Here is a 26,803-nt window from a genome sequence, read left to right as displayed (position 1 = left end):
AGTATGAAATACTCTGTTTCTGCGAATCCAGTTCGAAAGTCATGCGGCAGGTCATGCAAGTACAGGCCAACTCTGATGCTGAGAGAAGGGAAATCTGGTAATTCAAATACGAATGAAGCGCTATCTAACTCCTCTAAACAGTAGAATATGTCCACAAACCTCCCTTTCAAGTGGAATGGTTACTAAGGAAGTATTGAAAAGATAGATAAATGCGCCCTTACAAAGATGGATTGCACGGGTAGGGGACTTAGCGGCTGAAGGAAACAGGGGCGTAAATTTGCAATGTACACAAGTAGACAATTTAGGGGGAGTAGCCAGCGACAGGGGCTTCTGTCACCTCAATGCATACAGATGTGAGGAAATTATTCTTTTCAGATATGCTTTTCTTGTTATTACCAGTCTGCATTTTATTACTTCCGTACTTCGCTCATAATCAGTAACGTTGCTGTCCAAATAATGAAACATATACTGCATTTAATGACTTATTTCCTAACACCCTCGGTATCGTCTGAATTACTTTGACTACAGTCCATTACCCTTCTTATATTTTTGTTGATGTCTTTGTTATAAACTCTTTTCGAATCACTATCCATTCCGTTTAACTGTTCTCCCAAGTTCTTCGCTAACAGAATTACGATGTCACTGGCAAACAGAAAAGCATTTGTTTCTCCTCTCTGAACTTCCATTGCTTCCGTAAAGATTTCTTTGGTTCATCTTGCTGCTTGCTCAATGTACAGTCTGGATAACATCGAGGATAGGGTAAACCCCTGTTTCACTCATTTCTCAACTACTGCTTCCCTTTCCTCTCTTTCGATTCTTACACTTGCAGTATGGTTTCTGTGCAGCACGGTTAGGGACGTCATCTCAGGGATTTTGCGGCCACTCACGCCGGAGGTTGGAGTCCTCCTTCGGTCATGGGTGTATGTGTTGTTCTTAGCGTAAGTTAGTTTACGTAGTGTGTAAGTCTAGGGATCGATGCTCTCAGCAGTTGGTCCCCTAGGAATTCACACAAACGGTTTCTGTGTAAGGTACAAATAGCCTTTCGGTCCCATTATTTTATCCCTGCTGCCTTTAAAATTTCAAAGACTGTAGTAGTGACCACATAGTCAAAATAATTCCCTAAATCCATAAATGCTATAAACTTAGGTTTGACTTTCTTTAACCTATCTTTTATGACAAATCGTAGTGTCAGTGGGTATCGGCCTTTTTCTACATTTCTCCGGAACCCAAACTGATCTTCTCCAAGGTCAGCCTCTACCAGTTTTTCCGTTTTGCTGTAAATAACTGATATCAACGTTCTGCAACCATGAATTACAGATAGGTAGTATACACACCTGTCAGCGCCTGTTTTCTTTTAACTCGGAATTATATTATCCATCCAAAGGTCCGAGGACATTCCCCTGTCTCATATACTTTGTACAAAAGTACAAATAATTTCCTTAAAAAAGTTAAAATAATTTTGTCGTGGATGGCTCTCCCAATAATGTTCTTAATTCGAAGGAAATTTTATGTGTTTCAGTTGCCATGTTTCCACTTTGCTATTTCAGTGTTGTAGTCATACCACAAGTGACAGGAGATCTGTTCAGACGTCAGGTAATGAGTTTCATTGTACTAGAGAGAGCTGTAGAGAGCAAAAACTGCAGGGGAAGACAGAGACTGGAATGCATGCAGCAAAACATTCAGCACGTAGGTTGTAAGATCTACTCTGAGACGAAGAGATTGGTATCGGAGAGGAATTCGTGGTAGGTCACATCAAACCATTCGGAAGACTGATGACTCGAAGAAGAAAATCACATCCCTCACTTGAACTTTACCTACTTCTCTTCCGTTTTTATAATACTGGTTTCAAGTTATTTCCCTTATGGGGCCCATCCATACAAGGTGAGTCACATGAGACGTAAACACCCATTATATTTCGTGAATGGTTATACAAACCGAAATGCAGCTTTTGGCTAATGATAGAGCGTCGAGGGACACTTATGTTTTTGTTTGGTTAATGTTTATGCCGCTGTTATTAACTTAGATATTAAAGTAACTACTTTTCTTAAGTGTAACTCTATACTTTTTATAACTGCATTCGATAGCTCTTCAGAAGAAAATTACAACGGTAGAGCGTTTGTTAATGTTGACGTTGAAACCCGTCGTAAAAAAGTTCGATTAATGTCATAGAATGTGAAAGTACGGTGGCCGCAAACTGCATTTTACGTTGCAAACGCTGCCAAGCGGACGTCCCGGGCCAGACTGCGTGGTTGTTTACTGCAAGGTAGCCTTGCGCTGTGAGAATAAAGCTTTATTTCCTCTTCGACACACTTAAGATCCAGATGAAGGTTCACCTTCGAATGTTGTATATGGAAATATGGCATAAGCTAGAATGTAGAGTACCACAAAGGACATAGGAAAACTATTTGACAGATGCGTATACTAACAGATTTATTTAAGGTGAAACAGAGAAATTATGAGATTTTACACGCTGCTGATAGCAACTGCTGTATTAAATATGTTAACGTTGGAACGAAAATTTGACCCATATTTTCCTCAACGTAACTGCTTCTTATAGGTAACATATACGCAGTCAGAACCATGGACCATGACGTTGGCGGAGAGGTTTGCGCGCTTCAGCGATACAGGTAAGGCTACCGGAGGTGAAACCACAACGGAGGGGTATCTGTTGAGGCGCGAGACAAAGTGTCGTACCTGAAGAGAGGCACAAGCCTTTTCAGTTGTTGTAGGGGCAACAGCCTGGATAGTTGACTGATCTGGCCTTCTAACATTAACCAAAACGGCCTTGCTGCGCTGGTACTTCGAAAGGCTGAAAGCAAGGGGAAACTACAGCCGTAATTTTTCCCGAGGGCTTGCAGCTTCACTGCATGGTTGAATGATTATGGCGTCCTCTTGGGTAAAATATTCCGGAGGTAAAATAGTCCTCCATTCGGATCTCCGTGCGGGGACTACTCAAGAGGATGTCGTTATTAGGAGAAAGAAAACTGGCGTTCTACGGATCGGAACGTGAAATGTCAGATCCCTTAATCGGGCAGATAGGTTAGAGAATTTAAAAAGGGAAATGGATAGGTTAAGGTTAGATACATTGGGAATTAGTGAAGTTCGGTGGCAGGAGGAACAAGACTTCTGGTCAGGTGACTACAGGGTTATAAACACAAAATCAAATAGGGGTAATGCAGGAGTAGGGTTAATAATGAACGAGAAACAGGAACACGGATAAGCTACTACGAACAGTATAGTGAACGCATTATTGTAGCCAAGATACACACGAAGCCCACGCCTACCGCAGTAGTACAAGTTTATATCCCAACTAGCTCCGCAAATGATGAAGAGATTGAACAAATGTATGATGCGATTAAAGAAATTATTCAGATCGTTAAGGGAGATAAAAGTTTAATAGTCGTGGGGGACTGGAATTCGATAGTAGGGAAAGGAAGAGAAGGAAATGTAGTAGATGAATATGGACTGGGGATAAGGAATGAAAGAGGAAGCCGCCCGGTAGAATCTTGCGTAGAGCATAACTTAATCATACCTAACACTTGGTTTAAGAATCATGAAAGAAGGTTGTATACATGGAAAAGGCATGGAGACACTGGAAGATTTCTGATAGATTATATAATAGTAAGACAGAGATTTAGGAACCAGGTTTTAAATTGTAAGACATTTCCAGGGGCAGATGTGGACTCTGGCCACAATTTATTGATTATGTACTGTAGATTAAAACTGAAGAAACTGCAAAAATGTAGAAATTTTGTGAGATGGGAGCTCGATAAACTGAAAGAACCAGAGGTTGTGGAGAGTTTCAGAGAGAGCATTAGGGAATGATTGACAAATACAACGGAACGAAATACAGTAGAAGAAGAATGGGTAGCTTTAAGAGATGAAATAGTGAAGGCCGCAGAGGATCACGTAGGTAAAAAGACGAGGGCTAGTAGGAATCCTGGGGTAACAGAAGAGATATTGAATTTAATTGATGTAAGAAGAATATACAAAAATGCAGTAAATGAGGCAGGCGAAAAGGAATACAAACGTCTGAAATCTCACAATAAGAACTCTTCTGTATGAAAAATATTTTAAAAAAGACAAAAGATGAGGGATACGTTTTTTAGTACCCAAGGGTTAGACGGTCTGCTTGCGATTCATCCCAGGGTAGAGACGGGTTCTTTATAAGCAAATTCCAGCGATGTAGGCATGACGCAGAATAGTCTTTGGGGATATTTGGAGGTGGTTTACAGTTCTGAATTTTCTTGGAGCAAGGGTAGGCCCCTGAAGGCCTTTATCAGATCGTGGGGGACGAGAATGTTTTTAATTTATTTCTGCGGCAAGAGAGAAAAATTTGAAAGTCTATCGTGTGTTTCTGTCATTCTTTGTCAGAATACTGCCATATCCAGTATACCAGTTTCAACGTGAACATAACCATTCCTGTTCTGTCTTTCATCTTTCTTGTCTTCTTTTCAGGAGTTTCACACGGAGGAGAGTTAGCTCTTCTTTTCATGAGAAAAGATAAAGACTATAACTTAGATCCTGAATCAGAAGAAGACAAAGTGCGCAGGAATACACTGCGTGTTTGGACGAATTTTGCAAAATATGGGTAAGTGTTTTTTTATTAAAACTGGGAATCTGAAAACTAAAATCGCGCAATTAGAGTTCACATTTCCAGCAATGAAGTCTCTAGCAATAGCATACTAGCAGAATTCGAGGATGTAGCTGAAGTTGAGATTAATAACATCATCAGTCTGAAACCAGCAAGACTATGATTCCGAGTTGTGAACTTGTCCCCCATATCGACCCATTTCACCGCTGGAATACGATGCATGTATTTTAGACATGAAATTAACATCATCCCAGCTTTAATTCAGTTGATACCTGAAACTTAGTACCCGAAACTCACGTGGCAGTATTTAAAAAAAATGGAGGACAGGAAAGTCTGAAACACTTCTTGGAAAGCTAAAGCTTCAAAAGCAGCATAACGTAAAAAAAATTCCTTTACCGTAGCAGTATTCCGTCAGCTTCTTGCTTGGATAGTTCTTACTATACCAAATAGTTTGGAACAAAGGGTATTTACAAACGCCATTCACGTGTTGTACCTTCCCCTCAATACATGCCTGACAATTCAGAAACGCAACACGTATTAAAAATTCAAGGAAAACATTCATGCTCACGATTTTGTATTTTACTCCATGAAAAATAACGATTCTAATTTTACGAAGACATTATTATATCACATACCCAAAAGATTCTCGGTCATCAAAGAAACACTTTTGGTTGAAAAAAAAAAACAGATTACACAAGCATTTTTAAATAGGTAACCAGTGGCAAAGAAAGAATGAAAACCACGGTTAGTGGTAATGGCACACAACAGTAAAGAGGATGACTGACTGGAAAATTTAGAAATTACAGGACAAGAACCGCCATGTGATGTAGTTACACTCTGTAAAAAAATGTAAAGGACTCGTTATAAGAAAGAGTTTCATGTAAATGCTCAAACTGAGCAAAGTAATGTGTACTGCTGAATTATTAAAAACGAGGAACCATGCAAAAATGGCTTTAGTAAGTTGGAATTACGTAATATTTATAAAATTAATTGAAGAAGTAAATTAGAAATGAAAGCTATTAATGGTGTGTCGGTTGGTGTGAGACGACCAGAGATTTCCAATATTGAGAAGTGGGATTAGATGGTACTATAAATGAGAGGTTACTCAGCAGCACGTAATCAGTAATTAAATCATTCCGTTCTACTATATTAACTGCTCTGCCGTTGGCATACTGTCGTCAGTTACTGTTTGTAAAAGCATCAGCACCAAGTAATTAATGTAACTGTAACATCAACTTCGTTGCACAGCCTGGGTAAGGAGTTATAGTGTGATGGTGCCACCCACTACCTTGCAGATTATGGCAAGCTTATCTCTGGCTTTCAAGATCTGTCCCCACAAGCAGATAGCGTTCTGGTCACCATTCTGTAGTAACAGTCGGACAGAAACTTTTTTACATCCTCCTACTGACCAACTAGGATCACGTAACAACTTCATTTCGTTGTCTTCCCTGTTTTCTATTTTCCCAGTACTCCTTCGTGTTCTCCCAACGTTCTCTTATTGCTGACTTCTAATGGCTTGAACGTCTTTTAAAACCAATGCTTCATTTTTAAACATTTCTTTGTGATATTTCCGAGCCTTCACTGCTTTCATTTAGTGCTTTCATTATCTGTGCTGATGTCGATGTATATGGTGTCCAATGACGATTGGTCAATATTCATGGATGTGACAGGAACGATCATGTGAAGCAAAAAATTATTGTAAACTTTGGATCTAAAACACGTCTTGAAAGCTATGAGCACTTCTTCACGTTCGATACTGACAAATAAATGTCTTCTACTGGAAGTTCTTTGCCTTACATGTTTTGAGAGGTTGTAGTACGGACCAAAACAAGAAAAAATATCCAGTAAACATCGTCTCTAATGTGCGTACCGTCAGAGCAATGAGAACTTCTTCCTCTTTGCTGCTGTGAAACTGAACAGGAGCTCATAGCTCTTAAGATAAGCATTCTAGAGGCCATGTCTATTACACTCTTTTGCTTCGAATGAAGGTTGTGTCACAAAGTTGGATATTGACCATTACTCCGGCGATACCCTGCTTACAAACATTCTGGTCATACCGAAGTTGTACAGTGTTTTACTTTTCTTTTTCTGAGTAAGCCTTTCTTGTTGAAGATATCTTTTTTATAACTTTATGATCTTTACATTTTATTAACTGTCATTCCTATTGCAAATTTATTCAGTGAGTTTTACTCTATACTTCCTCCCAGATATTTAAATAAACTAGATCGCTTTATTTTGCTTCTTTCTGTATGTGTTTTTTCCTAGATTTTTTATGCCTCTCACGAATCGTTCCCATTGATATTCTGAGACCAGTTCTGTTAGCTGTTTCTTCAAGAAGATTAACTGATTCTATCAGATTTTCTGAAAGTATACCAAAACTGTCTGCAAAAACGAGCTAGTATACCTTAATTAATTTTTTTTCCTTCCTTCCTAAGCCATGAAATACAAGACCTTATACAAGGAAAATATAGAGTGAAATTTATCAAAGCTCAAGCAATCCGTTGGTTAGAACACATGGAGAAGATGACGGTAGTTAGGATGTCCAAGCGAATACTGAATGCCAGACAGACTGTATTCCACCAGAAGGAAGGGCAGAGCAAGCGCTAGATGGGTGGACAATGTGCTGGCTGACCTTGCCAAAATGGTGATCCGTGGATGGCAGAAAAAAGCTGAGAACTGGGAGATATGCAGGAAGATCGTTGAGGAGGCCAAGACCCATCAATGGCTGTAGTGTCGAATAATAATAATAATAATAATATTCGAAGCAAAAGAGTGTAATAGACATGGCCTGTAGAATGCTTATATGCTAACTGTCAATTCAGGTAAATTTTCTTCTGACAGGTGGATATCATCTTCCAAATTGCTTGGAGAAATGCACTGTTTTTTGCATCTGATTCTTCTCACGACCTCAAGCTACCCATACTACTCTTGTCTGACGGTATGACGTCAGCCTTAACCTCGTAGATGTAATGTACGTGACATTCAACTAGTCTTACCCGGTAGTCGTCAGCAAACTCGTCTTTCCCTTATTCAGAAATTTGACCTCGGTTTTTTTTTTCCGGACTACCGTCGCTGGGGTTGGCTACCTCAATTACTACAACATTTGGACAAACCTGTCTCTTCAGTACGGTACTTTCCGTTTCTTCATAAACGGTAATTTTATGTGGATTGAGAAGCGTCAAATATTGTCCGCTCTACACATTAGCACAACTCCTATACAATCCTCTATAATTCTTCAGTTCGTCGTATATCCGACCGAACTTACCTAGCCACACGTCCTCGCGTTCCGCGTTATCGTGCACGAAAAGGGAAGTCTTATCCGGTACCTTCTTCTTTAATTCCGTCGGCGAATCACCCTGTATTGAAGCCTGTGGTACAGTAGTTGTTTTAAAATGGCCATCTTTTCCTTAGTGATCGGTACTCTATTTTCATTGTTATTACGGATAGTGATCGCTTTGTCGACTGCTGTTTTTACTATAATTGTTACCGCGGCTGAGTTACTCGCTCTGTTTCGGATATCCCATCGTGACGTTGCCTAGGCCTTCTGGGCCGCCGTGGTGTTCCTACGCTCGGTGAGACCCCTACCGGTGCGGCAATTGGTTTCCCTGATTAAGTATGATAGGCCCGATTCTGTCAGGAGGTCGCAATTTTAGATTTTGCTCCTGAATACTACGATTCTTCCAAGAACCACTTACCATATACACTTGATACTGGCCTCTGTCATTTCTACTATTATTGTTTCCACTATGACATTATTATAGTGGTGTGATTTATTATTACCATGGTGGTGGCTACCGTTATTGTCAAGGTTATTGTTATTGTGGTTGTTGCTATTACCCCGAATTTTAAAATTTTCACGGTTTCTCTGGCAATTATATTCATCTTCGACTTCTAAGAATTCAGTAATTTTTCTATTGCTGCTGCGTATGTACCTCTTGGAAACATTTGTAAAACTCTTCCACAACTCACAGAATCTATGATTCAGTCTGTCGATCACGCAAATATTCTAATTTGCAAATCCTACTTTCACAAAATACTTTCATTGAGCCACGCGAGTTTGCCTTGTAGGATTCTGGCACTACGAACTCGTATCATAGACTATCCTGCTTCTGCACTCACTAATATTCTTTCAAGAATTCTTGAAATGCCACGTTCGCAGCAAGTCATTAGCGTGCAATACATTGTGTTTTTGAGGGGATCGAAACGCTTTTCCTTCGCTAAGATTTCAATATTATGTGCGTGGCGTGATACACAGTGCTGCTTTTCGTCCAATCTCATTTCTATTTCAGTCACTTTTGTAACCATTTGGCAAGTGGTCGTCACTAACGATTCCACTTCCACTTCACTACATCACACCTAGGCAGGTGTTTCTTCACACTAGTATCTATGTCTGATAATAATATTTGCAAATTCGTAACCCTTTTCAATAATGAGATCAACAATCTGTTCCAGTTTCTGTTCGGTCCCGTCTGCTTTCATCTCAAAACGACCATTTATGATTCCTGCTTTTCAGTATGGTTCTTTCATGTCCTGGTTAAGGTTAACGATTTCCTTAATCATTTGAATAATTTTAAAAATCTCGATTTATTTGTTCTGATCATCATTTTTTTATTGTGCATGAATTTTATTGTTAACTGACTCTGACTGATTTTTTTCCTGCCTAGCACAAATTTTATCATAAGTCGATTCTGTTGAGCTTTTATTGATTCGAACAAATCATTAATTTTATTGATCAACATGCGCAAAAAATCGTTTATGTTTCCATATAGTTAGGATTTTGACTCTTTCTTAATCGTTTCCGAGTATCCATTGTAAATGGATTCGGTTTTGATTTTTATTCCGAATTCCGTAGCATCTGCAAATGCGAGGAATTCCATTTTTGCGGGTTCTTTGCTTCAGCCGTAGCGTCTCGGGTACTACACGCCAGCTCCTCAACATTGTGTTCCGCTGCCAGCGTTCACCTCTCCTCCATCGACTGTTCTCCATTAAGTATAATGAGAATAACAGTTTCATTTATGTTGCTTGTTTGACAGATGAATCCCGGTTAGTAGGAGGAAAGTGTATAACAGACCATCCTGAAAGAAGAATCTATTCTTAACTTCATGTAAATACTGATAAACATTTTGAAATGGGTGGAAATTGGTGCAAGCCATCACGAGCCACGTAGGGGAAAAGGTACCACGTAATATTTAATACAAAAAATACTGAGAAGGAGAAAAGTGACAAGCAGTCGCCGGCTCACTAGCGCTAATACTAGGGAAGCTAATGGCCAAAAAAAAAAAAAAAAAAAAAAAAAAAAAAAAAAAAAAAAAAAAAAAAAAAAAAAAATCAAGCAAATAATCACTGGCGTGGAAGCAGAAGCTTGTCACGCTTCTAAAAAAAAATGAATCAGGAAGCACTGAGGTTTTAGTAATTTATTCTGAAATATTTAAAGCATAGTTAAAAGAATTCAGAAATGGTGGTCCATTACGTGTTATCACCAGACGTTGTACGGTGAAAAATTTTAGATGTCGCAGAAAGTATTCTATTTTCATTTTCGACGTTATAGTATGCTCGGTACTTCGTGAAGTAGGTGCCAGAGTGTCAGGAAAACGTTCGGGGATTCGACTGTCTAGTTTCAATTAAGCTCGGAAACACAGCTTTTGAAACTACTCAATAGCAAATTCTACTGTTCGGTAACACTCCGTTGGCAAAAATGTGTCTCAGGTTCATGTAGACGTGAATTGGAATGAATTCTCACTATCGTCAGAGTTTAGTCCCTATACAATAGCGACATAGTGCTTTCTTGAAGTGTTTGGTAGACCACGTATAGTCTACCTTCTTGGCAGATCAAACCTGTGTGCCGGCCCGAGACCTGAATTCGGAACCCTTGCTATTACTGAGCAAGTGCTCTACCAAGTGAGCTACACAAGCACGACCCGTCCGACCTTTTAGGTTTAGGATTTCCCTAAAGTTACTTAATTAGGAGCAGCAAAGTTATATGGACAAGTGATCAAATTCTGTGTTATCCATTTACTGGGCAGGTAGCCACGGATATGGGAACATAAACTGACAAGAGGACAAATAGCAAAAATCGAAAAGAAAAAACGTCAATAAGCAGAAGAAATATACGAATGGTATGGGTCAATGTTTAGTACTTTACAGAACAAACAGAGATGGTGAAAGACTGAACAGTACGAGATATAAACTGTCCCAATTGAAACTGATGACCACATATTTTCAAAAAGCGCTAAGAAAAGCAAAAACTTAGATGCCTCAAAAAACAAACCTAGACGTGCAAAAAAGAATTACAAAGCCATATCAAAATGGAACATCGAGGAAATGATGAATGTTGCAATGATCATGAATTGAGAATTTGATTTGGATCATCAAATACGATTTCTCCCATTTGAAACAAAAAAGAAAACCCAGAAAGCAATCAGGTACAATCAGATAGGATCAATATTGCAACAGAATTTATGCAAACATTTAAAGAAGAAATTGAGACCAGTAAGTGAGAGACATGAAATCCAGGTACTGGAGCAACAGAGAAAAGACTAGTGTTGACCAACTATGAAAGAACACACATGAAGATGCACTAAAGCAAAGGTCCCAAAAATGGAGGAAACGCAAATGTTAAAGACACACTAGAACAACTCAGTCAACAAAGAAAATAAACATAAAATAATATGCGGAAAATCAAAAGGCTTATGAAAAACTACACCAAAAATTATACAATAAATTTGTATCAATGTTTTATGCATGTACATAAGGGCAATTAAGTACGAAGGATTTGTTTCAAAGACGGAAAAGGCAAGGTAAGATTGAATAACAAGGAAATCCGTGAAATGTTAGCTAATGTTTAACAAGCTCCTGTAAACTCTCCAGCTCCAACAATTGAACTCCTTGCAGCACAATTATTGAAGTAGTCTGAGAGAAGATTATAAATGAACTACACTTGTTTTTGAGAATATTTGGAAAGCCAGAAAAAATGCTAGAAACTTGGAAATGGCTCTGAGCACCACGGGACTTAACATCTGAGGTCATCAGTCCCCTAGAACTTCAAACTACTTAAACCTAACCTAAGATCATCACACACATCCATTCGCGAGGTAAGATTCGAACTTGCGACCGTAGCAGTCACGCGGCTCCAGACTGAATCGCCTAGAACCGCTCGGCCACACAGGCCGCCTGAACTTGGAAAATAGCAGTGCTCCAGCAATTACCTAAAAAAAGAGACAGCAAAATTTCACCAAATACAGAACTATGTCAGCTCTGCCAGTGGTATACAAAATATTATCAAAGAGATGAGATGAGCATATGGTATTGCTGGCTGGGAGGAACCGTCCATGGAAGTTCGGTTCCAAGTGCAAGTCTTATCGCAGTCGACGCCACATTGGGCGACTTGCGCGCCGGTGATGAAGATGAAATGATGATGAGGACAAAACAACACCCATTTCACCAGCGGAGAAAATCTCCAACCCGGCCGGGGATCGAACCCTGCCCGATGCACAGGAGGGGAGCACGTTACCAACCAGCTTGCACGTGGACAGTATTATCAAAAATTACTCTGAACAGGAAATTAAGTCAAACAAGTGGGAGAAGGTCAGGGTAATTTTAGAAGCAAACATGCAGCTCACGACAGAGTTTTTACTTAAAAGCTAACCTAAAACAGTATCATCTTTATAGAATTCTAGAAAGTATTGCTTCAGTAGACAGAGAATCAATAAATAAAACCACTAGAAAATTTGGTGTTAAAGCAAAGTTAACGAACTAATTCGTGAAACTCTACGAAGTACAGAATGTTCAAATGTGTGTTCAGTCTTATGGGTCCTAACTGCTAAGGTCATCAGTCCCTATGCTCTGACACTACTTAACCTAAATTATCCTAAGGAAAAACACACACATACCCATGTCCGAGGGAGGACTTGAACCTCCGCCGGGATCAGCCGCACAGTCCATTACTGCAGCGCTAGACCGCTCGGCTAATCCCGCGCGGCCTAAGAAGTACGACACCTGAAGTTAAATCTGTGGTATAAGTATCTCAATCATTGGAACAAAAATTGCTTCGACACCGTTTTAGAAAAACAAGGAATATGAAAAACATTGTACATAATAATCTGGAATTTGGGGCTAAAAGTCACTAAAACTGAGCCAATAAGGCCGTGGTTTCGTTGCCGACTGCAAGCGACGCTTAGAGGGCACCACCGTACATCACGTGTGGCCGACTGTGAGTCTATATCTTACTAGCGTCATTATTCTCGATTGAAGGTAATCAACTGTCACGTCATTGGTGCAAGGTCGACCGCCATATCTATTCCGTTAAAATTACTGTGGTGTTTATGAACGTCTATAGTTTCCCTATACACACTTGCATAATAATACGATGTCCTGGTTAGCAAGCTCGTCTCATTAAATCTTATTTGATGATCAGCGTCTTTAAAAACATATTCCGCTACAACTGATTTGTCGGTATGTCCTAGTCGACAGTTCCTTTTATGTTCGGGTAAGTGGGTATTGACACTTACAATACAAACCTTCCCACAGCTACACCGAATTTTATACACCCCAGGAATTAGTAAGGAATGTAGTGCTCCTTTCGCCTATCTTAAAGACTTACTAACCTTTTCTTGGTGGGCCTAAAGATTGTTTCAACTTGAAACTTGACTAGAAATTTCCCAGTACGGTCAGCAATATTGCGAATAAATGGAAGTAAAATTTTTCCGTTACCGCTATAGGGATTGGAATCATCATCCTAGGCAGAAGAGTGGTGTCATTAAAACATTGGTGTGGAGAGCTAATAAGATCTGTGAGCCATTTTATTTGCAAGATGAGCTAAATCATTTGGGAACGACTTTTAATAAAACTGGATACGCTGAAAACGAGACAGATCGGGCACTTTATCCCAGAAGAAAAGTGTCTGACACACTCAGCAACAGCTGTCAACCGGAAAAGTTTTCGCAGAAGTTGATAAAAAGTATAGAATGTGGCGCCAAATCGGCTTTAACACCCACAGGAGAGGCAGATAGAAATTAAAAATGTCCAAGAACAGAACATTAAAAAACCACCAGATAAATAGCTATTGGTATCGGAGCCAGACGGATTTTTCAGGAATACCTTGATGTGGATGAAGACTTGTTATGGGAAAACCAAGAACTAGACAAAGATAAGTGTAGACAAATAGTACTTCCAGCCGACATTCACGGCCTATAAATGCATGTAAAATGGGGAAGAGGTAAGTGCTATGTCCGGAAAAATTTTCGGTTTCTTAAAAGAAACACCAGGAGTAGCAGTAATTTCCGTAATGGGAGTTAAAATAATCGGAAAGAGTAGCAAATCTATAATACACCAAATATTTGCCTATTTCGAAATTCGAGGAGAACAACTGGAACACGAATTGATCATCGTGGCTGATTTGAGCTCTGAGATATTAATTAGCTTATATTTTTTATTGAAATACCATGTAGTAATTGACTGCAGCAATAAAATAATGATATACGTTTCAAAAGATGAAACCGAAATTAGTTATGATGTGTGTAATCAGTATCGGTACCAACGTATTGACATTGTTACTTGGCCTGATAAGATTGGTTTACGCAGAAATATGGAATATTACAGTATGCGTAATCTAAATGTTGTCAATAGTTTTGAAGAGAGTTAGAGAGCATTGACGGTGTACCAAATGCTGCACCTGAACAGAAATGAGACTAGTATAACTCAACTGTAATTTCGAATAAACCTGTGAAGTGCAAATTTAATGTAATTCCCTTCTACTGTTCTTTGTATGAACGTACACGGTACCGCTGACCAAAAAGTATGTCGTACAACTATAAATCGAATGCTGGAGTGGAATGTTATAGAGAGGATGTTATAGGGATAACAACCCCTTGATCATAGTAGGAAAAAGAGAGGGTAGTGTCGGAAACGTAATAGTTGTACATATGCTGAACATAGCTGCTCAACGTGAAATGGATGGACCAGGAGTATGGAGGAGATACTGCAAAGATTTAATAATGTACAATTTATGACTAGCCACGACCTCGTTGCTGGCTACTGGCTGATCACTCTGGGAAAGAATTTAGGGAATATGCTGCTTTTTGTACGCAGGTAGGTGTTACCAGCATAAAGTAGTGCCATTCGCACAGAATATGTTGGGGCCTGTCTATATCACGTGGCTCGGTAAAGTACTTGGCGTGGCCTTAAGTTCCAGACAGACAGTGTACGTGGACGACTTTCCTGCTGGCGAATGCGATCTGGCAAGAGCATTGCCACCTTTTACTTGAGGTTTTCAGTGCGTTACACAAAGGTGGAATGACGTTGAAACTGGAAAAGTGTGAGATTGTGAAGCAAGAACTGAATTTTCTTGGTCATGTAATTTCTACAGCACAAATCACCAAAGATCCACAGAAGTTAGAGGAAGTAAAGAAGTGTCCAATTGAATAGTTTTCCAGGATTAACCGGATTGTATCGGAAGTTCATGCAGAGGTAAACATTCAATGATCCAAACTTAAACAACTTGTTATGCCGGAATACACCGTTTGTGTGGACTAACGACTGTCAAGCCGCATTTCAGAGAATGAAAGGAGAGTTCTCACAGAGCAACATATTGTAGCATCCTGACCTTTCCTTACCATTTCACATGGGAACGGATTCGTCAAATTATAGTTTAGGTGTGGAGTTATTTCAGGAACGGGAGAAGGAGAGAACAAGGAACACAGGGCAGCTCCGTTCGCAAGTGGGACGCTGACGAAAAGGGAGCAAAATTATGCGACTTCTGAGAAGGAACGGCCCGCAGTCGTATGGGTTTATATAAAATTTTTATTGGTTACTTATGGGACCGAAAAACCACTAATTTATTTCAAAGACTGTAGTGTACTGCACGAAAGACTGACAAGATGGTGCCATTATTTACAGCAGTTTTATTATCATTTATGTTACGTAAAAGGCACGGACAACCTGGTAGCGGATGCGGTGTCTCGTTTAACCGAAACCGATCAACGAATAGTGGAAGACGAATCCGAAAGTTTACTGAAATTGTACAGCTTTCAAGAAACAGAAGGACGAAAGAAGGTAAAGAGTATTTGTAAAAATATGCTTTCTCATCAAAACGAGGACGAATGTTTGAAAATAGTGAAGAACATGTATGAAGAAAGAATAAAAACGAAGAAAAGTTGAGGAAACGTTACAGGATGTACCAAATTATCCTTTGTATACGCGAATGTGAGAATATCGACGCGTGGCAGGTGCGCTGGTCCACCAAGTATATGACCGAAATACTTCATATTACCACTTAGCCTGCGGTCAGAGCGGACCAAGGAAATGTTCAGAGAAAATAGCTGATTTTGTGCATTTTAACATGTTAGAGAGAACACCAGATACGATAAAGACTTGCAATGAGTGGAAGTGACCAAATGCATAAATCATCGTTTTATGCAGAGCATAAGACCTGACAATGTACTAGAGTTAGTGTGAACGGATCTCTTTGGCCCCATGCCAAAGACCTCAGAGAGTTTCGCCTGCCTATTAGTAAAGCTGGAAGCCTTTTCGAAGTTCGTTAAGTTTTATCCAATACAAAAAGCGACAGATAAAGCGATTTACAACAAACTTGTAACGATTACTTTTTGCATATCGGCAAATTAAATGCGATTTAGTCACATAATGGGGCACAGTTTACTTCCAATATGTGACTGAAGGTACCGAAAGCAATGAGGTTAAATGGATACACATCTCGGCCTATGGCCTAGCTGGAAATGCAGCGAAACGGTGTATTCGTGAGAGGGGGCTACTTTGCCGAACGTATTGTCACCACAGTTACAGGGCAAATATATAAACGAATTCAAGAAGATTGTTAATGCTTTGACCCACGAATATACAGGATTCACTCCGGAGAAAATCCTATTTGGCTATAAATCTAAGTGTTTGGTGGAAGAGATCATTGATTTCCCTCCGCGAATTAGAATTGCCACTGAGGTGAAGGAAGAAGATTTACGAGAGGTAATGAAAAAGTAAGCAGAGGCGCGAATGCGGCGTCAGGACGCGAAAGCGCAATTTGCTGTATTTGCAGTTGGTGACCTTGTTCTCGTTAAAGCGAACGAGAAATCGAACGAGACTGATAATGAGATTTCAAAATTTAAATTAGTTTATAATGAACCGTTGGCGATTGTCAGTATACCCCTCACTAATGCTTACTATTAGCTTTTCGTAATGCTGACAAGCTGTTAGATAAAAGTAACATCGTTGCCATTGAGCTGTATCAGTCAAGAATTGATTAATCTGAGAAAAAATTTCCAGTTCAACTTAATTATTATTGTTATTTTCAAAATATATTTCAAATTTATTTCTTTGACCAGACGGTCATCAAAGAATTTACAAAAAGTATAACGAGAAATATAGTTTACAGTAAAAGTTCTGAAAGCAACTGAAACGAAAGAAACACTCAATCCATGGCCAACATGTATAAAAGTCACTCCAGTATATGTATAATTTGTAATTCAGTAAATAACATATTGTAAAAAATTCGTTCATATCATTAATTGTGTAAGTGAATACTGATCCACTCAGACAATGTGAAGTTTCAAGTCTGAATATGGACCATGTTGAATTCTCCACTGCGACAGAAATATAAAGACTCCTTGATATTACCCCAACTGGGCGTTCTGAAATGCCACTGCACAAACAGAGGAATCAAGCGTGTGGCTGTAACGCATGCAGTAATGTCTGTACTGATCCTCTGAAACCTCTTAGAATGCTACAGCACCCTTTGTAAATATACGTGTGAAAACGCAGTGTGAAGCACCTCCAGGGCCAAGCTTTGATGTCAACAGTTAAATTTTAACTCAAATCTTGCTTGAAATACGTGAACTCGCATAATGAGAAACGCAATCTGTTGTTGATTATTGTATTTATGAAAAACTATTTAAAGTAAACCTTGTAACTAGTGATTTCTTGTCTTCTCTCTTAAACTTTTACTTATTTTTTGTGTGTCTTTAAATATGCTGCTTACGTTTATGCTACTTACGTTTTCTTGTGCAGTACTCACTAAATCTTCGTAACACCTGAATCATTTCAAACGTAATGATTTTTTGAAAGATTTAATTTTGTTATTTATATGTTGCCGTGCACTATGAGTTTTTCAATTATAATGACACAGTATTGTCACACTAATTGCCCACACAGAATAATAACAGTTGATGAGAAAGCTTAGCGAATGGTAACAAAATTCATGTGGACAGAACTGAAGGGCTTTCCGGATCTGCATTTCCATATCTGTATTTCGTTAAATTACCTAAATCTGTTACCCTTCAGGATAAATCTCATGGAATGTGGGGCACATGTACCACCGAAAATGCAGACAAAATAGTTTCTGCATGATCTATAATTTTTCAAAGTTCAACTGTAATGTAATACACAGCCCTCTCTGAATCTGCAAACTTATTATGGGATCTGCATATAATACATAATGGTTGTAATAATGTATTTATTTGTGAACGTAAGTAATTAATTGTAATTAGAATGTAAATATTGTAAATTCCTTAGTAGTCGCCAAGGGAACTTTGTTGAATTGTGGCGACAGCGACGATGGAAGTAGTTGTGCCGTTCTTTATATTTGCACAAGGAGAGTCTCCGGCACACTACGAGCAGAGAGAAGGCACAGCAGCTTAAGTCTTGAAAGAGTGCGAAAGTGTTTGTTAGGCGCTCCCGAAGAGGCGGTGTGCAGTTCTGATAGCACCATTGTATGCACAGCTACTTTATTAACCAGCGAGTATGGAGAGCACGGTCGGACAGGTGGAGGAAGCTGCCGTTGTAAGTACTGCCTGTCCCATAATTATCCGTGGCGCTTGAGACGACTCGTGGCTCTAAACCAGCACCAGCAGCAGCAGGAGCTCAGCATTGTCATCGGCTATATTCTTCGTTGTCTGCACAGCTACAACACCGTAAGACTGTCGACTGACAGAGTATAGCTAATATTGTACAGGCATTACCAGTGCCATATCTTTAACTAAGTTTAATGACTAACTTTCTTGAATAATAACCTGCAATAGATTAAAAGTCGTAGGGCACCTGTGTTGTCGTTCTACTCAGACATTATTACCAAGCAGGGTCCCTTTAATTTCTGTGCGATCATCAAATGTCGTAAAAATATGTTAATTGATGAACTGTTCACTGCCAGTTTTGTTTCCTTGAAGATGAATAGTTTCAGTCTACATTTTGCATACACAGTAACTGTTCATTCTGGTATTGCACAAGAGAGGCTTAACTAATTTGCAGTTTTTAGTATTAACTTCACTCACTGAAGTAACGTAGAACTTTACTGGCAAACTAATAACTAAAGATATCGCACAAAGTTAAGAGTGTGCAATTTCACTTTTTTGCAATTAGCTTAGTCAATCACTGCAGCTGGCTTCGTTCGTATTGCATTGTTCTTGCGTTAAAATAGATCAGCTGCTCATTTGCTTAGAGTAAATGTAATTCTGTCTTTCAATAACTGAAAGTAAATTGCTTTCTTGCTTTTTTTTCAAATTTTGCATTACGTTTGGCCGAGGTTATTAAAGTCATTTTGTATGTAGTAACGTTTCAGTTGCCTTCAGCCAATTTTTAAACCAGCACTTTCATTTCACTTTGCTTTTAAAACTCAATATTTCAGAAATAGTAACCGCAAACTCAGTAATTTCTCACTATTTGCTCGTGAACTGTTGTGTTGTGGAAATGCATGACAACCTTTTGTTACCACGAGAATGATTTTTTGCTTGATTTTCTTTATGATTAACATTCTTAGGAGTTTGCATATTTGTTACCCCAGAGAGCTGGCTACCTTTTGACTATCTCTTTTTCGATAATGAGAATGTTTTGTTTAAAATATTACATGGTACCCTTTTACCTCCTGTGTGGTTCGTGATCTACTGCATTAAATACGACTAGATGCAAAATTGTTATTAGTATTTAGATTAGGTTTAGAACAGAGTGTTCCTTCAGAACATTCTGTTATAAACTTTCCTCCTACTAGCCGGTATTATTTTACTCCCGTGACGATAGCCCTACCCATTGTAAAATTAGATTACCCATGCGAGAGCATAGTCATTTACATCGCAAACCAATAGGCCCATTATAAAGAGGAGATTTTACTATGTTCTCATTGAATTTCATATAGATACAAACTCTCACACCCAAGTATTTATATATGTTGGCTGATTCCAGGTGTGACTCAGTGTCATGGGATGCTACTCGTTCGTTTCTCGGCATTGTGAAGTGAGCAATTTTAACTTTTGTAGATTTGAAGAAAGTCGCCCATCTCTGAATCGCTTTGAAACTTTGCCAGAACCTTACTTTATATCTGTGCATCTAATTGGAGAGAGTATTTAATTATAGGAAATTCATCATCTGCAGAAAGCTGAGGTTTTTATTCGTATTTTCTGTCAAGTCATTAATACAACACCTAAACGGCAAGGGTTCAAACATACACTCCTGGAAATTGAAAAAAGAACACATTGACACCGGTGTGTCAGACCCACCATACTTGCTCCGGACACTGCGAGAGGGCTGTACAAGCAATGATCACACGCACGGCACAGCGGACACACCAGGTACCGCGGTGTTGGCCGTCGAATGGCGCTAGCTGCGCAGCATTTGTGCACCGCCGCCGTCAGTGTCAGCCAGTTTGCCGTGGCATACGGAGCTCCATCGCAGTCTTTAACACTGGTAGCATGCCGCGACAGCGTGGACGTGAACCGTATGTGCAGTTGACGGACTTTGAGAGAGGGCGTATAGTGGGCATGCGGGAGGCTGCGTGGATGTACCGCCGAATTGCTGAACACGTGGGGCGTGAGGTCTCCACAGTACATCGATGTTGTCGCCAGTGGTCGGCGGAAGGTGCACGTGCCCGTCGACCTGGGACTGGACCGCAGCGACGCACGGATGCACGCCAAGACCGTAGGATTCTACGCAGTGCCGTAGGGGACCGCACCGCCACTTCCCACCAAATTAGGGACACTGTTGCTCCTGGGGTATCGGCGAGGACCATTCGCAACCGTCTCCATGAAGCTCGGCTACGGTCCCGCACACCGTTAGGCCGTCTTCCGCTCACGCCCCAACATCGTGCAGCCCGCCTCTAGTGGTGTCGCGACAGGCGTGAATGGAGGGACGAATGGAGACGTGTCGTCTTCAGCGATGAGAGTCGCTTCTGCCTTGGTGCCAATGATGGTCGTATGCGTGTTTGGCGCCGTGCAGGTAGGCGCCACAATCAGGACTGCAAACGACCGAGGCACACAGGACCAACACCTGGCATCATGGTGTGGGGAGCGATCTCCTACACTGGCCGTACACCTCTGGTGATCGTCGAGGGGACACTGAATAGTGCACGGTACATCCAAACCGTCATCGAACCCATCGTTCTACCATTCCTAGACCGGCAAGGGAACTTGCTGTTCCAACAGGACAATGCACGTCCGCATGTATCCCGTGCCACCCAACGTGCTCTAGAAGGTGTAAGTCAACTACCCTGGCCAGCAAGATCTCCGGATCTGTCCCCCATTGAGCATGTTTGGGACTGGATGAAGCGTCGTCTCACGCGGTCTGCACGTCCAGCACGAACGCTGGTCCAACTGAGGCGCCAGGTGGAAATGGCATTGCAAGCCGTTCTACAGGACTACATCCAGCATCTCTACGATCGTCTCCATGGGAGAATAGCAGCCTGCATAAAGGTGGATGTACACTGTACTAGTGCCGACATTGTGCATGCTCTGTTGCCTGTGTCTATGTGCCTGTGGTTCTGTCAGTGTGATCATGTGATGTATCGGACCCCAGGAATGTGTCAATAAAGTTTCCCCTTCCTGGGACAATGAATTCACGGTGTTCTTGTTTCAATTTCCAGGAGTGTACTTTACTGCCGGCCGGAGTGGCCGTGCGGTTCTAGGCGCTTCAGTCTGGAACCATGCGACCGCTGCGGTCGCAGGTTCAAATTCTGGATCGGGCATGGATGTGTGTGATGTCCTTAGTTTAGTTAGGTTTAAGTAGTTCTAAGTTCTAGGTCACTGATGAACTCAGCTGTTAAGTCCCACAGTGCTCAGAGCCACACTTTACTGCCACGCACTTTACATTTCTACACCTGTCAGTGATACTCCATCCAAGATAACATGCTGCATTTACCCAACGAAAATATCGTTAACCTAGTGATAGATTTCGGCTAATACACAGTGTGAACAAGCGCTGGTGCGACACAGAATCAATGTCTTTCGGAACACCATAAATATTACATCCAATCACTGCATTGCTCGTTGGCATTCACGAACTAGAAACATCGTGAGTTGGATGTCATATGATCGATAATTTGGAAATCCATTCTGGTTGGCGTGAAGGTCACTGAGTTTGATATACCGCATTATGTCTGAGCTCTGAATGTGTTCCAGGATTACCCGTAGGATCTGTCAAATTTTACCCCCCATCTTTGCTGGGCCAGGTTCATTGGTGGGACGGGAATGCCCTTTCGGCTAGCGCAGTGAGGTACAGTTTTGTCGCCTACAAAAAGGGCAAGAAGACAATTTGCGGAGTCAGTTCATGGAATGAGGAAGTACGAGTAGAGGCTCAGAAACGAATTATTTACTACTTGATTAATGTTGTACAGTACGGAACAGTATTTTTTATTTATGACGTACATACGAAATCTCAAGCGTCTATGGCTAACCCATCTTAAATTGTGAATACTTGTGTGCTCATGTATTCTGTATGGACTAGATGCACATTGAGACCTTTTATCAACACAAGGCAGAAAACTTAGTGTTAATCATGAACTGTTTAATATTAATTTTACGATCCATTCCCATCATAATATGTTTACAGAGCCACGCTAAAGAGACATAATAGCAGACTGAGAGGACACTTACCACATAGGTGTACAGGTATGGAAGTTACTGTAGTGATTATATATATATATATATAGGGATTACGTTTTCCACTAACGATGTCTACAAATAGTCTGATGCTAGAGCAATTCTACAGCTAACAATGGGTCATAAGTCTCAATGAGCCAACAAACAGTTTATACAATCGTCAAACGAATGTGCAGCTCGGAATGGTTACGACCTGAGATTTCTTCCTGTAACTGGACGCTGCTCTACGGTGTACTATAGAGCTTAGATCTCTATCCTTACGTTAACATACGAGTTGGAACACCCACATCTCTTGAAGCGAACTCAGTTTGTGTTTCCTGTTTAACAACGTGAATATACAAAGTCATATCTCATAATTTGATTATGCATGGACTAATCTATAAATATACTGCTCAATATCAGTGGATTAAGCATATTAGAGACATACTTTGATGTAATCTTTCTTGAATATATTATGAGTAAACGATTTTTTGTCTTATTTGCGTTTACTTCTGAGAATGTGCTATCGTGCATGCATTGTGTATGGACAGGAACCCCACCCCTGAGGCGGACCCCGTGGTGTGGGAGCCGTACGACCTGAGCAGCCGCAGCTACCTGCTGATGCAGGCCAACTTCTCGCTCGGGCACAACAGGCTTGGTGAGCGCATGGACTTTTGGCGTGAGAACGTGCCACTGCTGCCGTTTCCTGAAACCTTGTGATACACCACAAGAGGTAAAAACCGACATGGAACTTTCAACGATGGGTGAAACCATTTGGTCATATGTCGGAACATTGAAAGTCGAAGATCCAATGTGGAACATTTTGGAGGAAGTCTTGACAACACCACTAGATCAAAGGATCAATGGAAGTACTTGTACAATTGGCGGTGTATTATTACGTATGCTTGGGCTGCACTCATAGTCAAAATTTTCGTTACGTGTTAGAATTTGACTTATGCGAACTTACAGGAAGTGCAGTAAATCATTCCGTCTAATTTTGGGTCTAGCTGTGTTTCTTCGTCCTGTGGGTTTATATTTTTGTAGTATTTTTTGTACATTCTCGTCCTCCATACATGTGACGTGTTTCAGCCATTTCGTTCTTTGTTATTATACTTTTTCTCATTCAGAGTCATTTATCATGATTCTGGTCTTATTTCCCGATTCCCCTACCGATGTTGACTTGTGTATCTGGCAACGTCTCAGAAATCTGATTACCACACTCCACAATCTATCTGATTACCATACTCCACAATCTTAATGCTTCCTGCTCCAGTACTTTCCGATTCTTAGACCTAATTTTGCTTTACCGATAAAATTCCATCGCCTTTGTTGGCAGACAGCAACAGTTTGTATGAAGCACAGATTCTTTGATAATGATACAGTGTTTGCAGCAAATCATTTTCTGTTAAAAATAATTACGTCATCTGCGTATACCACTGCGAGTATATAGTCTGGATTTTCTGGAATAAAGGCGTAAATGGTAGTTTATTCATCCATTTCCTAAGGATTTCTGTTCTTTGTACATAACAGTTAGTTATGAAAAACAGCGCCGTTGCCTTAAATCTGGGTAGATTGATGCTTTCTCCATTTTCATTACTTTCGCGACGGTAGATGTATGTGACTTTTCGTACTTCCTTTTCATGACGTCTGTTAAATTTTTAGGAAAAATTCATGCTTTCAAGTGTTTGGCAGAAACTGCGTCCTTTATAACGATCAGAATCTTCAATGAAATCGACGAAGATTATATGTGTTTCCTTATGGTGCCAAATACCTTTTTCCATAATTTGCATCACGCTACTTGTCATAAACATCTCTTCCCTCTCATGAATCCGGATTGCTCCTTGAAAGTGAATTAACAAATTTTGGAAATTCTTGTTTTAAAAATTTTGCAGTTTTCTTTGTTTGTTTTATCCAGTATGTTCAAATGAAGATAGCTGTCACAAGTCGTTTCCACCCTCCTTCTGTCTTCACTACAAATAGTCTCCTTCTATGCTTCCACTACAGTGGAATGTGCTCTCCAACACACATTTATAAGTGTTGTGAATCCGCCTATTATTTGATAGTCCGACGTTGCCAAGAAGCCAATTTTCACCAAATATTTATATACTATTTTTGTTTCTTTTTCCAGACATTCGCTGACACCGAAGAAGAGGAAAAAAGAGCGCACTATAGGTGAATAACAACTGTTAAAATAGTTTTCTCTAAGCGTTTGATTCAAAATCAATAATCCCTATCTACTGAGTCGGGAATATCATACTTTTAAGTATGTCAGCAATGTGGATGTAGACATTTCTACGTATAATTCTCACTTCATCTGAGAAAGGCGAAGAAATTTCGGAGGTCACCAACATGTGAAGTTGAATACCTAAACCTGCCAAAAACCTATTGCCCTCAGATTTATTTTTATTTCCTCAGTGTCTGAACTTGAAGAAATTATTAATAAAAACACTACGCATTAATTTACAGTCTCAGTTCTTTTTTATTGCTACACGATACAGCTGAAACGAATTGTCTGTGAACAACAATTGCAAACGACAGCCCAAGATGATTGATAATTAATTTACAGCGCTGCCAACATAGGAGCAATAAATGGGTCTACACGGCCAATGATTATGCAGATCGTTTCCTCTTTTGTTGGAGACACAACAAACCTTAGCACTCGTCGCTGGCGGTCTTAAGCAGTTTGAATACTGCTCGTCACAGTAACTTTTTAAATTAAAGTTAGCAATGTATTGAAAACGTAGTCTTATTTCTTGTTTTAATTAAATAGTTACTGACAGTTACCAGTGGAGGATAGGATTATAGAATGAAAGTCACAAAAGGTTGATTAAAAGGACCACCAAGTATTACCGAATGGTGAAGAACAATTGAATTATTAAAGTTAATGTATGAATTTAAAAAAGAAATGTGGTGCCGAAATAACTGAGAAAAGAGGAGTGTAAAAACATTTTGACATACTTTCAAGCATATACAGAAATAATAAACAAAAGTAAATGAAAATTTGCTACTATGTTTCAAAGTGAACTCATTATTTCTGTATGTTCAACGTACGCTCAGTGTCCTTATCAAATTAGGCTAGAGATTTGTCTAAACCATTCAGTACGAATGAAGTTACAGTTGAGGGGGCCCAGGTTTATTGAAGGATGCTCTCCATTTTGAAACCTACTACTATAGTCGGTTCAGTCAATACAAACAACTCTAGTCATTTGGAACATTCGCGAGTAGCTCATGAATATGTCAAATACCGTAAAACTTATAAAGACTTGGGCATGCTGTTCTCTGACACTGGGTGTCATTCCATACAGAAATGTGGATGGGGGCAAGGAGAAACTTTCACTGATTCGTTCTTTACAAAAATCTTCATTTAGGTTGCATGTCTCTGTAAAATATCAGGAGATACTTTTTTAATATCGCTGTTCTCAGCGACAGAAAACATGTCGATTCTCTGTGTATTAACAAAATGGATTCCTCAGGACCATATGGAACTCTTCTATGAAATAAAGAAGGAAATCATAGTTTCCCTTGAAAGTGACGCCTAACACAAGTTGAAGTTATTATCATAGTCTTAATCACACAATGTCTCTGTCCACAAACAGGTAAGCTACTGTGGATTTTCCTTCTCATTGGCTTCATCCGGACGATCTGAATTCACTCTATTCTCTGTTGTGATACCGTGTACGCAGGAATGGGTAAAGCAAAACATTCTTCTTAGAACCTCAGCTACTCATTATACGCTTGAATTTCTTATCTTCCTATTCATTCTAGTTCACTTTCTTAATAGTAACAGTGGACCATTATAGAGCAATTTACATTCATGTGAATCGTAATGTTAACTACTTTAGAGCATTGTTTTCTACATAGAGTGCTGATCTCACCTTCAGCTACTTATGACACTACTTTTTCCTTAAGTCTGTTTAATTCTACTATTGCCACTCTAATATTTATGTGACCTCCTACCTGTTGTTCTACATGAAGTTATCCCATTGCATCGTTCCTCACTCTCAGTAGGGTTCTCCTCCTATGTTTCAGAAAGGAATCATGTTTCTCATATTTTTAAGCATTTACACGATTATCTTTGTCACTTGCTATTGTTATTGCTATTAAAATAACTAAAACTGCCTTTACTGCCGCCATTACTGTTACAAAATGTAAAATATCGTTCTTAACAGAAAAATTATTACGATCTATTACGATTACGACATTATAATCTTACTATAGCAACTACTGCATAAATATATTATAGTAGTTCTAATACTAAACCTCTAAAATGACCGCTTGTCTTTATACATACTCGAGCAAAGACAAGTAGCAAATTCTTTTCTATCACATTCTCTCCTCACTATAGACTGAGACTGAAATTTAGTCATTG

The 26,803-nt window shown here is 39.8% G+C and overlaps 1 protein-coding gene across 1 annotated transcript in view; it reads left to right on the top strand.

The window, feature by feature from the left end:
• LOC126356219 (cholinesterase-like) overlaps positions 1-24,899 on the top strand; it is a 108,014-nt gene extending 83,115 nt beyond the window's left edge. The window contains exons 9-11 of the mRNA XM_050007031.1: positions 4,459-4,591; positions 22,986-23,167; positions 24,563-24,899. Of these exons, the coding sequence (XP_049862988.1) occupies positions 4,459-4,591; positions 22,986-23,154 (302 nt within the window). The 3' untranslated portion in view covers positions 23,155-23,167; positions 24,563-24,899. The remainder of the gene's footprint in view (positions 1-4,458; positions 4,592-22,985; positions 23,168-24,562) is intronic.
• The last annotated feature ends 1,904 nt before the right edge of the window (positions 24,900-26,803 follow it).

The sequence above is a fragment of the Schistocerca gregaria genome, chromosome 3, assembly GCF_023897955.1.
Source record: "Schistocerca gregaria isolate iqSchGreg1 chromosome 3, iqSchGreg1.2, whole genome shotgun sequence".
Lineage (NCBI taxonomy): Eukaryota > Metazoa > Arthropoda > Insecta > Orthoptera > Acrididae > Schistocerca > Schistocerca gregaria.
Note: the sequence above shows the minus strand (reverse complement) of the source record. Positions and strands in the feature narration are given on the sequence as shown.